The sequence below is a fragment of the Electrophorus electricus genome, chromosome 10 (assembly GCF_013358815.1).
Source record: "Electrophorus electricus isolate fEleEle1 chromosome 10, fEleEle1.pri, whole genome shotgun sequence".
In the NCBI taxonomy this organism is placed as follows: Eukaryota; Metazoa; Chordata; class Actinopteri; order Gymnotiformes; family Gymnotidae; genus Electrophorus; species Electrophorus electricus.
Genome location: NC_049544.1, coordinates 5,383,124 through 5,399,595, shown reverse-complemented (window position 1 = coordinate 5,399,595; position 16,472 = coordinate 5,383,124). Strand labels below are relative to the sequence as shown.

The 16,472-nt window shown below is 38.1% G+C and overlaps 2 protein-coding genes across 2 annotated transcripts; both read right to left on the bottom strand.

Annotated features, from left to right (window-relative positions):
* Positions 1 to 802: 802 nt before the first annotated feature.
* hoxa10b (homeobox A10b) lies at positions 803 to 5,855 on the bottom strand. The gene is made up of 3 exons (XM_026999977.2): positions 5,810 to 5,855; positions 3,251 to 4,291; positions 803 to 2,093 (listed from the first exon to the last, which is right to left on the bottom strand). The coding sequence occupies exons 2-3, from the start codon at positions 4,011 to 4,013 to the stop codon at positions 1,816 to 1,818; spliced, it is 1,041 nt and encodes a 346-aa protein (XP_026855778.1). The 5' UTR covers positions 4,014 to 4,291; positions 5,810 to 5,855; the 3' UTR covers positions 803 to 1,815.
* A 550-nt stretch (positions 5,856 to 6,405) lies between these two features.
* Positions 6,406 to 9,250, bottom strand: hoxa11b (homeobox A11b). The gene is made up of 2 exons (XM_026999978.2): positions 8,354 to 9,250; positions 6,406 to 7,739 (listed from the first exon to the last, which is right to left on the bottom strand). Exons 1-2 carry the CDS (start codon positions 8,967 to 8,969, stop codon positions 7,507 to 7,509), a joined length of 849 nt encoding a protein of 282 aa, XP_026855779.2. The 5' UTR covers positions 8,970 to 9,250; the 3' UTR covers positions 6,406 to 7,506.
* Between the last annotated feature and the right edge of the window lie 7,222 nt (positions 9,251 to 16,472).

Below are 16,472 nucleotides of genomic sequence, written 5' to 3'. Positions count from 1 at the left end.
AACGAAAATTTAACTATTATGCTATTATGAAGCTCCTCTGCGACATTTATTTTTGACAGTAATAGTTTAGAAACTCAAAAAATGCTATATACGTAATCATAATAAAGCGTCAAACAACATAAGGACTATATGTAATATGGAATGTACACGCTATCGGAGAATGTAACGTAGTATCAACCTTCTTCTCGTGGCCAAAGCGTATTTTATTCCTTTTTAATTTTGTCTTGCTGGGAGTGCGGGCGGCTGGATGCTACACTAGACTGCGTTTATAATAGGGCTATTACGCTGTTTTCCTTCAGGTTATTGCTTGGCTGTCTGGACTGAATATCACCAATAAAGCTTTTGTGTTGCTGCTTCAGCTCAGCAGAAGCATCCGGCGACGAGGGGCGTACCTTGGGCCTCCACTGTGCACACGGCTTTGGCCAAAGTGCATTGATCGTAACCGAGGCCTTGCTGTGGCTTACCGCAAAACACTAATCAAAATTAGCATTATTCCAATAATTCCTGCTGCCAAATTACACAAGGCAGTGGTCGGCATACACCTAGAGCTGGCAGATTTTAGGATACAGTGCTGATTAATTTACTAATGTATACCTAAACCAAACCCAAATCGACTTTTGTTAATTTTGCACTACAATAGGTCGCTGGGTGGAGGAAGATGCCGAGCCGAAATTCACTGCAAGGCAATTAAGACAGTTTCGTGTTGTGGGGGTAGGAAACAGAGCCCAACAACATAAAACTACCTAAATCACTCAGCAGTTCTCTCTCTTCCGCGAGAACTAGAAAAACACCACATCAAACATCAAATTTGTATCCTATTTATTTCTCTCCATTTCACAGGCAACTGAAAGCGCGTCCGTTATTATCAAGATGTAAATGTGGACTTGGCGACGCTTCCAGTCTTTCTACTCTCAGCAGAATTCACAAAATGTACATACAGCAGAATATTTCTAAAACACCACAAGTCTGAAATAATATTGGGATATTGGTAGTGTATCCATTATGCAGAGTGAGAGGTAGGCTATTTAACATTAGCATAAAGTGGACGGTAAAACAACTCTTTGGCAGCAAATTATAAACTAATCTGAAGATCACCATACTGCGCCTCAGTGCGCTATAGTGTTTGTGATAATTGCTTCGCCCAATTATGATGTTTCTTTGAACATACGTGATATCTTGGAAAGTCTGAAACACACAGTCCAATTTCCAAGTCTCGTTTTAAGGTATAAGATCGAAAAACATATTAATTATTTCACAGTTCGAGGCAGCGTATGCCAATAGCACATTTCTCTGCAGAGTGTAGTTACTTTAAAATGCCGTGAAAACACAAAATGTGAGTATCTCGACGTGCTTAGAATGTAAGCCTAACAAACCTACAAAATCTAGTTTCTAGGAATACCCTTAGATGTTTACCGAAAAAGATTGAACGGAGCAATCAATTAGCCTAAGTATTTTCTGAATAAATGATTGTAATTAATTGTAATTAATATTACATCATGCAAATATTGCAATACTATGTACAGTTAATTTATACTATTATCTGCCTATTTACAGCTGTCAGTTAGACATCTTTATCTTCTACGCTTTATGCAGCCGGTAAAAGTCCATTTGACAGTTTATAAATAATCACGATCTATTACCACGACAAAAATGTGAAATAAAATTGATACACTGACAGATAAAATCCCGAACAGTATACCGCACAATAAGTTATCAATAGTATCCTGCACAAATTGAATATGCACACTTTTGAGCGTCGACTTGTAATTGGTACCCTTTTAACTGGTGGAGGGCGCCAAAGATCTCCAAGAGGCCTTAGGAAAAACTGAAGTTTGCCGACAGCTCGCGAATGCGGTTTTCTCGAGTCATTTTCTTTAGCTTCATACGGCGGTTTTGAAACCAAATTTTGACTTGTCTGTCCGTTAAGTGAACACTGCGACTGATCTCCAGACGACGCTCGCGAGTCAAGTACATGTTGAAGAGGAACTCTTTTTCCAGCTCCAGCGTCTGGTGCTTGGTGTAAGGGCAACGCTTCTTCCGGCCACTCTTTGCGGTTAACCAGTTGGCTGTATTTTCACTTTTGGATTCTCCTGCTGAAAATGGAAAAGGTATAAATAAGCAACAATTTACTAATTTGAAAAAAAAAAATGTCTGGAAGAAGGTTTAGTTTCACAAAAACTCCCTTCACTAGAAATAAGTATGTGGCCCTCGTAAATATTAAGAACATATTTTAAATTAAACGCAATTTTCCAAATTTATAGACGGAAGTGGAAACAGATTAATTTTACTTTCACAGGATATTTTGTCCTTAAATATTTTTATTTATATTGTATTTTGCACAGCCTCAAACATTGTACAAGGATATGTTATTAGTAAATGAAACATTTATCATCTAGTTAATGTTTTGCTAGCTACCGATTGACTCATGGTTATTCTTAATATTATTATTATTTTCAACTAACTACGTGTCTTTTGAATTTACTTAGCGAGGCTACTTAAATAGCTATTTTACAAAACACTTTAAGCAATATAAACTTTAAACTCTAAAAGTTTTAAGGAATAACTACATAAAATATTTAGCTTTGTTGAACTGCTCAGTTGTTCAGCAGCGTAATAAATCAATCTGCTAATTTACAATATTATACAGAAGATGTATATTATTAATCTGATGTTAAATTTGGGTTAACGGATAATAATCACAGACAGCTCGCGCATTTTCCTACGCTCTGGCTGTGAAGCATATCTTATGGGCCTACAAACACGATTAACAGTAATCCTTCACTAGACCTCTACGTAGCCTACTTTACCATGACTATAATTGTAATAAACCTAAATCATTTATGGCTGCGTGTGACATCTTAGGAAGTTCTAAATTACTGGCCAAAACACCGGCTACTGGATACACCTTTCTGCTTGATTTCAACAGGAACAGGTTAATTTCCATATTTTTTACGGAATGACTTGAAACCTGGTACTGAACAAATAAGGCGAGTAGGACCCAGTATTTCTCGTCATATAGTATTAATAAATGTTCGCTCATTATGGAACAGTCAACCGTCGACCCTTCGACGACTCTAAAGTACAGAGGGAGCGACGTAAATCTAATCATCAGACTGAACATTCTTCGAGCAAACTTTAAAGTTAGCATTAGCTTTAGTGTTCATAATTGTTCAGTGCGTCTGCTGTTAACCCCTGCATTAAGACCTCAGCAGTCCTACAAAATTCTCATAGAACAACAAAAAAAACTAACCTTTATTCGCTTTTCCCGGGCTGTCTGCACCACTTTCAGGAGGTTCTGGGGATGAGGCGTGGTCGGCTGGTGACCTCCGGGGCTCCTTGTCTGTTACGGGGATGCATGGTGTGCAAGCAGGGTGCTCCTCGTTCTCTCTCCCGCTCGTCTCTGCAGGAATGGCTGAATGCGAGCTGTCAAAACGGGCTGGGCGTTGCGCAGCAAAATGAATCGAATTAGACTGCTCGTTAGGAAAGCCTTTAGATGCTGAATATGTCTGGGATAATCGGAAGTAACCGGGTACAGGAACGCTGGCGTTGTTAACAGCGGGACACGAACTCGGCGTCACCCTCGAGTAAGAGATGTCCTCGGTTATTGTGTCTTTTGGGCACTTCTCCGACTCGTATAAACAGTATGAGTTTTCTTCTTTTATGGCGGGGGAAAACGACCTAGGACCCGTCTGGTTGCTATGTTGTTCAATACGACAGGATCTCGACGTTTCCAACCACGATTCCATTCCTTGTATAAATGGGCCGGATGGAGGTACCATATTTTGGTTCTCGTTTCGTTTGAGTCCGGGAAAATACCCACAGTTAGATAGTCCATAAGAGTAGTCGGAGCTTGGTGGCAAGTAGACACTGCTTTGGTAGTAGTGACCACTTCCCTCGGCTCTAACATTGATCAAAGAGTCTACTAAAAATGAATTTCCAGATGGGCTATCGGAGCATGACATCTTCGTGGTATAATTTGACGGGCGAAGAAGATAGCCCTTTCTGGATGTCATTTCTTGTGCAAAACATGGTGAATATAATTACTGATAACCGTACAACTCAGTGCGAGCTAACAGCCAATTAAAACGCAACAAGGCCAAAGACTCCTCCCATTGTGTGTACGTAACCGCTGTGCAGTATCCATTTCTGGCTACCAGATTTTTAGAAGAAGTCGAAATAAGTATAAAATCCACCCGGGTTTAATTTTCTCCGTACGGTGTGAGCACATGTGATGAAAATATGACGCGACACCTTCGCTGTCACTGGCATGTCAGCCGGGCAGTTTCAAAGCCTTTAAACCACACATAAACAAGCAGCAACGTATTTATAAAAACAACTAGCGATAAAATGGTAAACCGTAATGATACAGTAGGCTGTAATTGATCCAGCAACGCACGCAGAAGAAGTGCATTGTGTCAAATTCTAGTGGCTATAAAGAAAGGCTATTAACTGCATCCAAGTTCAAAACGAGCTTTAGGTTTATGACTCAGGCTTTCTGTAATGTAATAAATATACTGCATATTCGGCAGTATTATCCAAACATTCGATATTACTGTCCAAAAAATAAAGACAAAAATAAAATGCATTATTCATATTATTTCGGCCTGAATGACTTGAAAGCACTTTTGTACTAATTTATCATTCCTAAGAATACTGAAACGCTTAAATATCTCGGTGAGGCTTACTTCCATGCTTTTTTTACTCTCAATAAAAATATCAATTAGTCTACAGCTAACAGCTAAAATATGACACATCGAAACATATATCGATTTTTTCTTTTACAGCACATTAGACTGTAACCTGTAGTCTTATAAATGCGACGATTAATCGTATCACCGTATGTCTGTGTTAATGTTCAAATATATAATTAACTTATGCATTGTAAATGTAGACATCTGAGTGTAAGTTTTCCTCAAAGTAAAATTGCTAAAGTGTTGGCCAGGGCATTTTGATGGTTTTTTTCTATCTCCCCCCCCCCCCCCCCCCCACTCGTGAGGGGAATGTCGGGCGTACTTTCCTATAACAAAGTCAGCTGTGTGCGATATTGCAAAATATTATCCGATAAACATATCGTCTGGGAATAGGCTCCACGTTCGCATGATATTAGCCAACTATATGTATACTGTTTTATAAAGAATAAAAAAATAAAACAAAGAATAAAATAAAACCTATCCAAAAAGCAAAATCTCTGACATGAACCCTACACGCGAAGGTAAATGTTTTAGTGTGATTACACAGGCCTATTGTAAAAGGCTGTTTTTGCGACGGGTTGTTTTTGATGCAGGTTCATTCACTGGTCCAAACGAAGGCCTTTTATTTTCATCATTATTTTCCATCTTTCTCTATTTTTACGTTACTGACCTGATGGAAATTATTTAGCCCAGAATAAGCTCATGCCTGGGTCTACTGGACTACTGCCGTTTAATGTACTAAATGTGTAACTGAAAGTGTTAAATATGAAGATATTGCGCCTTTTTGCCCCTTTGTCTACTGGAATCTAACGCCTTACATTGTATGCTGCAGCTAAAAACAGATTTTATTTATCTGATACCAACGATAGTTACCCCTTTCTGGGTGTTTTAAGTATAGATAAGCCATTTAAAGAGTAAACGCTTGATAGACTTACATTATGAAACATAATTAGCTACGTGTCTACGGCCCTGCCTAGAGAACGCCAGAGAACGCCAGATAACCCTCCATTTAAATGAGTTTAAATGAGTCACATGCAGTTTTTACTTGACTGTTGTGTATTTAGATTATTCACAAATGAACGTATCTCTAAATCTTTAAACAATTATTGAATATTTACCTGAAATACTTTGTAATTTCATGAGGACATGGCCCCTCTTCGGAACATTCGGAGCATTCGGAAGTATGTTTTTAATTCCTCGGCAATGACATTGATCTGAAGGGCGCCACCCAGTGGAGTAAATCGCAGTTGTAGGAACCGCGAAAGTCCGAGGATTCCAGTCGCGATGCCATGGTGCTTGCTGCGACAAATGCCGGAAAGGTCGGTGAACGCGGGCTTTCAGTGATTCCAGCCGCTGTTTCCGAGCTCTTGGTCACAGTTAATAACCTTGGTTCTCAGACGGTTTATAGCACCGCTCTCCAATTCTACAAATGCTCCAGACTAAGACGGGTTTTACTGCCAAGTTACCACAGCAACAGCAGTGGGGGTGGGGTGTGTGTGCCGCAATTAGGTCGAAATTCCGCGGAGCCTCAAAGGATGCGCAAAGCAGGGTGTTCGCATGAAGCAGGCATTATTAGCTCATGGATTGTCTTTATTTATTAGACCTGAGAGTGGCATACGTCGGTAGTGGGCTGTGACCCTGTGATCACGAATCTTCTAAATGGTATACATTGAAACTGTAAAATAACACAACATGCGAGCCGTCTTCTGTGAGAGGCAGCCATTTTTTATTGCTGTACAATTGCATTGTTTTCTAGATTTCAAAGTGTTGTCAGCTTACATTACGTTATCTGGGAGGTCGAAACTGGAGAAAGTAGGTTTTAGGGCCGATTTGATTCACTGAGACGTCTATGGCCATGTTTTTGGCAGTTCCGTAATGGATACGAGGCATTAATGATGGCAGCTATTTGATCTCCGAATCAATTTAAAAGCTTGGATGCAATAAAAAAATATCCATCAAACATTTGATCCTACACAAGGAGAACAAAAAAGAGCAGGTTGTGTTTTAAGAGGTCGATTTATACAACGATGTCAAAGTCATACAAACGATATGTTCCTGCAGCCTACTGATCACATAGGCTATATGCAAAAATGAGAAATACTACGACACTTCAAACATATATTGAATTTTTTATATATATATATATTTTGGTGGTGTCTTAAATAGTGTCCTCTATTGCTTTTAAGTCACTGTGTTCTTCACAGACGTCTCATTGTTCTTACACGTTTGTGTACATCAAAACACTGCAAGACACCCTCCAACATCAAATTTTAAACCTTTGTGAAAAGGCCTGGTACCACAAAAAAAAAAAATTCAAGTAATAGAACATCCGTTTAAATCCAACCGTGTTTCTTGGTGAAACAGAAACATTAAACAGATGAATTACATCTCGTGAATTGTGCGTGCATTATTTAAAGAAATGTAGCCAATATAATGCCATAACCAAGAAGCGATCTTAAGACTACATGACACTTTCTGGAGATTTAAATCCTGCCCTCCTCCAGGAAGACTCAGCCCACGAAATAACGTACATTATTTATGAAAAGTAGGCCTGTATATTGCCACATTTATAAATATGCATAAAGTACACACCTTGATCAATAAAATAAAATTACATAATACCAAAAACCCTGTAACATTTGTTTGAGAATGAGGAGTGAATGGCGAGGAAGTAATAATAATAATCACGCAGACAATAGGTTATATGGTGAAATGAGGTTCAGATGAATAGCACTTCAGATCCGCTCGCTCCGGGAATGTGCAGCCGAACTTGAAATTAACCATGCCAGGGTACATTTCACGAGATCCAGTTTCTCTACAGCAAAGGGGTCGTAGAATAGTATTGTAAACGGTCCCTGTTTAACTTCTTTTCTTTCATCCTCCTGTTTTGAAACCAGATTTTGACTTGACGGTCGGTGAGGTTAAGCATCCTGGAGAGCTGTAACCTTTTTTCTTTGTTTATGTAAACACTGAAAAAAAACTCTCTTTCCAGTTCCCTGATTTGGTACTTGGAGTAGGGGCATCTCTTTTTGCGTGTTTTCTGTCCAGCTGAAAACAAAATATAGAACAAATAATAAATAAATAATTAGCCTTGAAATTCATGAAATGAACCGAAAATATACAAACTACGTTTTTGAAACTGAATGTGAAGTGATGGAACTGTATCTGGAGAGAAATTACTGACTGACTGTTGTAAGATAGCTAAATTCGCAGACAACCTAGAATGTGTGTTCTTTGTTCCGCAACACATTTGTCGTTGAAACATCAACATATTTGATTTATCTACCGTTTGATTCAAAATGTGATGAGCAAAATACATTTTCTCGTTTTAAGCGCAACCGAGAGGGAAGAGGAAAAAATGATCCGTGAATGATCGTTATAGCGGCGCTCTGAATTATTTTCAATATTAGCGGTGTTAGCCACCGATGTTTTTAGATATGACTGTGAAGAATACTTCAAAGACTTTAAAGAGGAAATGCCCCATCATTCACGGCCAGTTTCAACATTAAGCACGTGATCTCGTGTTTATAACAAAGTTTTGTTAGGGTAAATCTATTGGCCCTCCATAAACCTTATATGCTTATAAAACAGCATATAAAACATTTACCAGCGGCGCCTTAGATTAAAACTTTCTCACATAACTGGTCTTTCTTTATACGTACTGGTACTGGGGTATTTTTCTTCGTTGTTACCGGAAGACGATTCTGGGCTACTTGGCTCCTCACGGCGATCTGTCTCCGTCTCGCGACACGGCTCGGAGACGGACACCGACACTGCGACCGGAGGAGCTTTGGTAGCGGTCCTGCTCGTCGCTTGATCGGCGGCGTGATTCTCTGAGCTCCCGTAGGCTGTCTCGAAAAACTGGTCGAAGGCTTGGGGCAATACTCCGTTCCTCCCCACGCTGCCGTACACGGTGGCTGTGTGGCGAGGATCAGAGTGGTAAACAACCGAGTTGTTTTTCGAGAACATGTCTCCTAAAGTTCCTGGGTTAGACAAGCAGTCTCTGTGTACCATATCTTCTGCCGCGTAGCAGTGCGGCATATTTCCCCGATGGTGCCACTTGCTGGAAGCGTCAAGAGCATAGTCTCTAAATGTTACCTCTCTTACGGACTGAACTTGGGGGAGATTAGACGAAGAGTACGAGTATGTCATGGGGCAAGAAGACGGGGTCTGGGGCAGAAAGGGAGGAAGCCTGGAGAGGTCCGTGCCGGAGACGTAATAAGTGCAGCTAGGCAAATACATATTAGACCCAACGGATACCCGCTCATCATAATCCATAATCTGTTGGCATCTCCACGTCCTGCTTCACATCGTTGTGCCGAGCTGAGCTCTAGTGGGTTTGGAGCTGAATCGCAGAGCAGAAATTTTGAGACGTGAGGTGACGTGGAGATACATCTCCATCCATTCCACAGAGCTCCAGTCATGTGACCATGGGCAGAAATTGACATATACTTCTAGGAGTATAGTATGCCAACATGTGTGAGTGTTCAAGTGCAACGAGAAAGACTTTATCGATTTACTATAGGTTATATGTACGGGGTACCGTTGTGTTTTATAACGACACTGAAAGAATGGATCGACATACAATAAACAATAACAAGTTTCAGTTGTCCGCCTCAGTCTCTCTTGGGCATATCCGTCCTAATATTTCCCCCCAAAAGAATGATTTTTTTCGGGTTGTAAAGGTTTGGTGGAACGTGAGCAGACTGCTCCTTCTTTTCAAATGAGGCGATACGGTTTTGCACATTTCTAATTGCGCTCGTGAATGCGGCGCAACTTCTCTGTAGTATATGCTTTGCTTAAAGCAAATTTTCCCATTAAATTAATGCCCTGTTTGCTTCGTCTTAGTTGGTTTTATGACATATATAAGTTAAATAATTTTTCAAGGTAAATTTATTTTAGAACGTAATGTATGTTTGACCACTCACGGTATATTTCAGTATAAAATGCTAAGGGATGTCACCAACATTAGTTATGTTGTCAGATTATCTTTGGTGTAGCTGCTAAGACTTTGTTTACTTATATGCAACTACATGGTTACTTGCATTTAAATTAAATGGCACGGTAATAACTAGACTACAATCGATTATGTATAAGGCTAAAAAAATGTTTTTGCTACCTTCGACCTGCATCCAGCAGGTAAATATGTAGCAGGAAAATAATGCTCGTAGTATTATTACTATATTGACTAATTTGCAATTACTACTGGTTTTTACCTTTCGTCGAGCACCGTTATCTTAAATGGATTTAATCTAAGGCTCTTAGAACGACAAAAATATGATCCAATTTTGCCTTGTATACAATGTAAATTATAACTTTTGATCAACGGATTTTTAGATAGCAGAAAAACGGCTACGAAAAAGCTGCCTTGTGTTGGCCTTAAACTGTAGTCACAAAACTGAGTGGTCTAAACACGGCTTAGGTCCATAAACTTTTAACTTGGACTGTGGCCCTGTTAAAATTACACTGGCCTCCACAGAGAAGTCTGATAGTATCCCTGTGTATACGTTTAGTAATACAGGGAGGGATATGATCCGCTTAAAGACAACCCCTGGAAAAGCAGGTTATAAAAGTCCAATTTGTTACATTTATTATATTAATTTATTAGAATATTAGGATTCGTGTTAAAATTAGTTTTCTTCATCCGTATTATTTCTACTTTTTTCAGAAATGTCAGTGTGTAATCTTCGAGCAATGCCCATATTTTGTTATACTACCGCTTGATTTAGTACTCGGAGGCACCGAGCCTAGTTTCAAAGCCTGAGACAGTCGTTTGTTTGGTGGTCTTGGTAGCTAGCTGAAACTGTTGTCGGCACAATCAAACCATGGCTGGCGGAGCATGGTCATGAGACGCCACCTACGTGGAATTCGTGAACTTCAATTAGACCTGAAGTCACGGGTAACGCACGATTAAAGAGAACCAACAGGCCTGTCTGACATATTTGGTAAGACAGTAATATGTTAAACTGAGCTTTTATGTATTTGTTTTATCATTATAATTTTATCTTCAATTAAACGTTAAAAATTTGATATAAATATAAGATAATTTACAATATCGTAAAGCCAATATACTGTAAAAAAAAAAAAAAAAAAAAAAAAAAAGGTTATTTAGAGTTATTTGTATTCGGCATGGTCTTGTGTTGTTGTTTTTAAAATAAACGTTACTTCCAAGCAAAGCAGGCCTGTTCGTAAAAGAGTTTACATCGTACATTTTTAGTGGGAGTATAACTTCAGTCCTACTGTTTTAGCAGTATGTGCTTTGCGTTAGCGTGTTTTAAAGTTTGGCAGAGGTTAAACGATTGTTTGGACTGAGCCTACCATCCTGTAGTCCGAAAAGAGTACATATTTACCAAATATAGTACATTTCTTTCTCTCATCTTGGAAATACATTCGTTGTCATTGTTCTTTGCCTACTTCTTGACCTGCTTTATACAGATGCCACGCTCTTTGTTTAAGCCAAACACACACCGTTTTGAATAGCATATTTAAATATTAGCCTACATTCATGTTTTCCATCCTGTCCATATTTCCTTTCCATCTTTTCAAAACCACACCGCAATACACAAGAAGAACAGCAAAGATCCGATAATATTTGTTGGCTTTATCAAGTGCAGTGCTTTTTTTTTCGTTCTAATAAACTATTTACAAAATATCTCATAACAAGCTGCTGGAATGTCCCAAGAGGTTTTGTAAAATAATTACTACGCACACGCACTCACACGGGCAACAAAAAAGAGCACATGGCCTATAAACCTCGAGGCTATGCATTCTGGGTAACCTCTAGCCCAAGCACTCTGGACAACCATCTGAAACCTGCCCTGAAAGATGGGTTAACGAAAGACACATTTAAAATGTGTAATTAGTTTCTTTTGAAATTTGTTCTATTTTCTAAGGTTTTAGAAACACTTGAAAATTGGTATCAATAGTCCTAATTCTTTAGTTAATTGAACAGTATATTTCGGGATATTATATTCAATGTTTTGAAAATGTTAAAAATGTAAGTTTGATTTTAGTTGATCAGTAACAAGATAAATCTAAAATTGCCAACAGCATTCTTTATAGGGGTACATCTTAGACGCTTCGGAGCTTCTTTTGTTTAATGGCGTAACATTTTCTGGTGCTTTCCGTCTGGTGCAATGCATTTGTACATCTTCGGAAATTTGGACAACATAAGTTTTCCCAAATCGGTTGGCTTGATTCGGCGATGTATTGTAGTGGATAGCTGCAGCTTTAAAAAAATGCGTAGCTTTTCATACATAGGAATAGCCTATGCAGAGGAATTTGGAAAACATTTCATGTACATGTAAAAAAAAAAAAAATTATTTACGCAATCAAAAGAAACCTTTTAAAAACATACAGACTATTTCTAAAACAGAGTCGCCACCCGCTGCACGCTCTTTCTGCGATGGCCTACACAGCAGAGCTACAGGAGGATGGAGTGATGTAGCCGAGGCCAGCAGACTGAACCCAAACCCAACCTTTGCCTTGCACTTGCTCGCGATCCAGTGTGGCAGACAGCCTAATGGGGAACAGAATATTCAAGCCAAAGGCTTCGGAACCCAATAAACTATTTTTTCTTTCTTCCTCCTTCTCCACCTCCACCTCCTCCTCATATTCTTGTTTTCTGTGTTTTGTTTTGTTTTTGTTTGTCCTTGCGTTGACCACAACCACAACCACAACCACAACCACAACAGGGATCTGCTCGGACACGAATAAAGACGAAAAGAAAAGGGGAAAAAAAAAACACAAGTCTGCTCCATTTTCTTTAAACTAACTAGCTGTGCCTGCAAAGATCTATTGGCCAATTTTACATTCAAATATAATTAACACATTTTAAATAAAAACGTTAAAAAACCTTAAAAAGTAGCTTGCTTTTTAAAACACTCTTAAGCTGTAGCAAGATATGAGCAAACACTGTACATCACTTGTTTCCTCAAATTATCAAATCAAGTTCAATTATCAAAACACGTCGAACTTGCCAGAGGTAGTGATTACCGTGTACAAATGTTGGGAGTGTATATTGTGTCAGCGATACCTACCTGGTTCCAAGGATTTCAACGACGTTCTTACAAACACACTAACAATTACACCTAACCTTTCCAAATACAAAGCTCTGTAAAAAAAAAAAAAGATCCTCGCAGCCGCCCTATTTATTTCACAGGAGCTGTAAGGTGTCTACGGTAGTCTTTGTGAGATGCCAGTACGTGTGATGACTTCCTGTTGTGTAGTTAGTCTGCTGAACGTGGTGGTTGGGAGGCATGACATTTCTTAGTGTTTTTGTTTTGTCTTTTTAATTTGGTTAAATTTCCGTACTGGTTTATTAAAAAAAATCCGTACTGGTTTATTTAAACAAAATACGTTGGTGTATGGACTTAACAGCTGTCCCTTGGTTCTGCCCAGCATCAATGAATTATGGCAACTGCCACTAAAGGAACCTCCAGCTAAAAGCATTCTGAGACGAACACTGGTCTTATCTACGGATTCATCTACTGAGAAGACGGCAGAGAAAGTCGAAAGACAGACAGTCACCTTCTAAACAACACAAAAGTAGGGCTATTATTGTAAAAACAAAATTTGCCTATTGTTCCTATGAGGTGTAACTTTTTCAAATCTTGTTCCAGGTGTAGTGGTTTTTATTACACATGCAAGTTTATAAAAATAAATAGTTAATAAAGTGTAGCCTATAAAATATATGGACGTCAGCGGATACAGCAATATAAATTGTATGATGATAACATAAACTAACTATTAAATTATTTCATGATATATACAGATCAGATATAAATGTTGGTAAAAACGTTTTGAAATGTATTACTGGTGTTTATAGTCTAATACATGCACTGTCTAATACAATAGTTCTGTTCACTGGATATACGAGGTTATATATGTTAAAGTCGTAAACTTGTAGTGATCAGTGGTAGTCAGTAGTTATGGTAGAAGCATAAAGGTGCTATGGCAGATCTAGGAAAATCGCGATTTTAATTATCTTACCGCAATAACTATATAGTGAGGTTATGGGTATAAACGATGCCTTTCGTGTAACAATAGTCTATTCTCATAATACTAGAATAGACAAAATCTTTATGTAAATGGTGTGATTGCTTAATGTGAAGCCGCTTTCACCTTTTTAACAGCAAATAGGCGTTCCTTCTGTATTCTTAGATGATATTAAAGGCCTTCTCATTAAATGTACCACAGTGAAGGAATTTATTGTGCACAGACGGGTTTTTATAAAAATATAATGTTTCTAATTTCGCCTTTGGGTGGCAGCAAATACCACAATTCCTTTCTATCCGGGTACTTCTACGACTTTGCTGATTCTGAGAGCTTCTGGAGCCCACCATGTTGTCATGGATGAGGACACATTTCAGGGACCAGGGAGGGGAAGGTTGCTATGGTTTCAATTAGTCCCCATACAATGTACGTAAAAATGAAGGATATAATCAAATATTAAAATATATTCTTTCAAAAGAGCCGTTAATCAGTGTCACTTTACAAATGGAAGCTATTTCCCATGATGGCCTATCTTATGACCTGTAGTTTGTTCCAATCCAAAAATGAGCACTTTAATTTACAGTTGCGAATCTTGAAATAGTAAATGAATCTAATCTGGCCTATTTGTCGCGCTGAGGCACTTGGCTAATTGACTGAGTTGGCAGTTTTGGGTAATTTTATGTCGGGACGAAAGCGGAACGGAAAGAAAAAATATTCATAAATAAATAAATAAATATCACCATCTTTTAGATCTTTGTCGTCCTTTGTCGACACTCATCTGACCAGAATTTTGTCACATGATTGTGAAATGCTTGGGATGTTGTTTATGAACGTCATCTTCCACCAAATCCACCAACATTTGTAACTTAATCACAGAGTCGCTGTCCCAATAGTTTCTCTAAGACACACCAACTGGATCTTGGTGGAGACGCCTTTTTATCTGAAAACTCCGTATAAGGAATCGGTCTGACGGACAGTACTTTCATATTTCTTCATTACTGTAAGATGGACTGCAACACATTCTGTACGTGTTTGATCCCTTTCAAAAATGATACGTCTCCGTTTCTGTCTTAGGCTATTTTTCATCAAGAACAGTGGATCTCAGAAAAGGTCTAGCATATGTATTCTCAAAAGGATTTTAAAAACAAATAAGATACAAATCAAATATCAAATAAAAGCGGGCAAAATGATCCGTTGAGGATCATTCGGCGAGATATATCACATATGCATAAAAATTCCAAGTGCATATATAGTTACGTTGATATAAATCTATATTTTCCCATTTTTATTTGCTGACAACTTCTGGGGAAAATAGATTTCTTTAACATGATCCACAGAGGCTTTGCAGATCAACTGAGACAAAAAAAACCTGCTTTATTTTATTTATATTCTTAATCTTAGAGGCAGTTGGATGATAAATGATGCAATTGATGTTTCGTGAATCTAGAATCCGAATTCGTCTTGCAATAAATGTTAAATGTTAAATAAATGTTGGGCATTTGTAAATGCTGGAACCCTTAATAGCAAATTACGAAAAATGATGGATTGTTTCAGGGTTGTTATCTTGCTTCTGGACAAGTGAACTCTCGTCGTTTTGTTATAATAATAATAATAATAATAATAATAATAATAATAATAATAATATGCATGTATATCGAAAAATATTAAAGATTTCATCTTTGCAGTTGCTCGTTTTCTTTTTTCCTGGTTGATCCTTTTCCTTATTTGATTTCACTTAACAACAATTTTGATTCTTTCAAAAGCACTTTTGCTTCTTTCAAAAACACGGGCCATCGCAAAACGGACCAATTTATTGTCCGATTTAATAAGTCTTGCATAGGCATACAGTTTACATGGTTTCTGACTTCGCGACCAAATCATTTACCTGCTATTAAAGAAGTCGATCAACTATCTTTCCAGATTATATCAGGTTATAATGACTACATTAAAAGGCCTATCGAATTGTCTTACAAGTATTAGGCCTCTTTAAGTGTTTTGGGCTGGTCACATGTTATTACAAGCTAATATATCAATGACTGTATCAAGACGGTCATTTTCCATTGTGTGAGGTGTATCTTTAGCATATATATTTGCTTTAGCTTCTGATTAGGATACATTTGGACATTTTGGACGAAAGATGACATAACAGAAGGCTCATAGACTACAACTGCAACGACTATAGTTCACCACTAGATGGCGACTTAGTGGCGTTTATTGAAAAGGGAGTTTTCCTTCTCCGGGCCAAGCCGAGCTAAGTCGCATAAATACTGTTTCTTTAATGTATGAAAAGAGACGACATAGTACACATTAAGCGTATTATTCGGATAAAAGACAGTTTTATTTATTTAGTCTTTTGTCTGTTTTCCTATATGTAGTTTCTTATTAGATTTCGTGAACCCCGAGTAGGCCTATTAGGCCTATGTCAACAAAAACACTTGAAAAATACAAACCAGGTTCAGTGATGAAAATTTTTCAGTCCGTGTTGGAACCCTTACAGTATGAATTAAAAAAACAAAACCTTTCCATGGAGATTTGTTTGGAATATTGTTTGCAGTAACAAAAAGGAGGGTGTTTTTCCGGTAGCTTCGACTACACCCCTAGCAGAGTAGAAATTGTACAAAACTGTAACCTACAAAGTGTACAAAAATGTACAAAGTGTGAATATGGATATTTCTACCTTAAAACGTTAGATATCATATAGTTATATCTAAGAGGTGGTGTATATATTTACAAAGTATATTAATGTGATGACGATCCACTCTCGACATTTTTTTTCAGGATTGCAAA

Excerpts from the sequence above, each read along its gene's own strand:
- hoxa11b (XM_026999978.2), bottom strand. The coding sequence starts at position 8,969 with ATGGATTATGATGAGCGGGTATCCGTTGGGTCTAATATGTATTTGCCT. Across the intron at positions 7,740-8,353 it reads AGAAAAATACCCCAGTACCA|CTGGACAGAAAACACGCAAA; the intron begins GTACGTATAAAG and ends TTTTGTTTTCAG.
- hoxa10b (XM_026999977.2), bottom strand. The coding sequence starts at position 4,013 with ATGACATCCAGAAAGGGCTATCTTCTTCGCCCGTCAAATTATACCACG. Across the intron at positions 2,094-3,250 it reads CCCGGGAAAAGCGAATAAAG|CAGGAGAATCCAAAAGTGAA; the intron begins GTTAGTTTTTTT and ends TTCCATTTTCAG.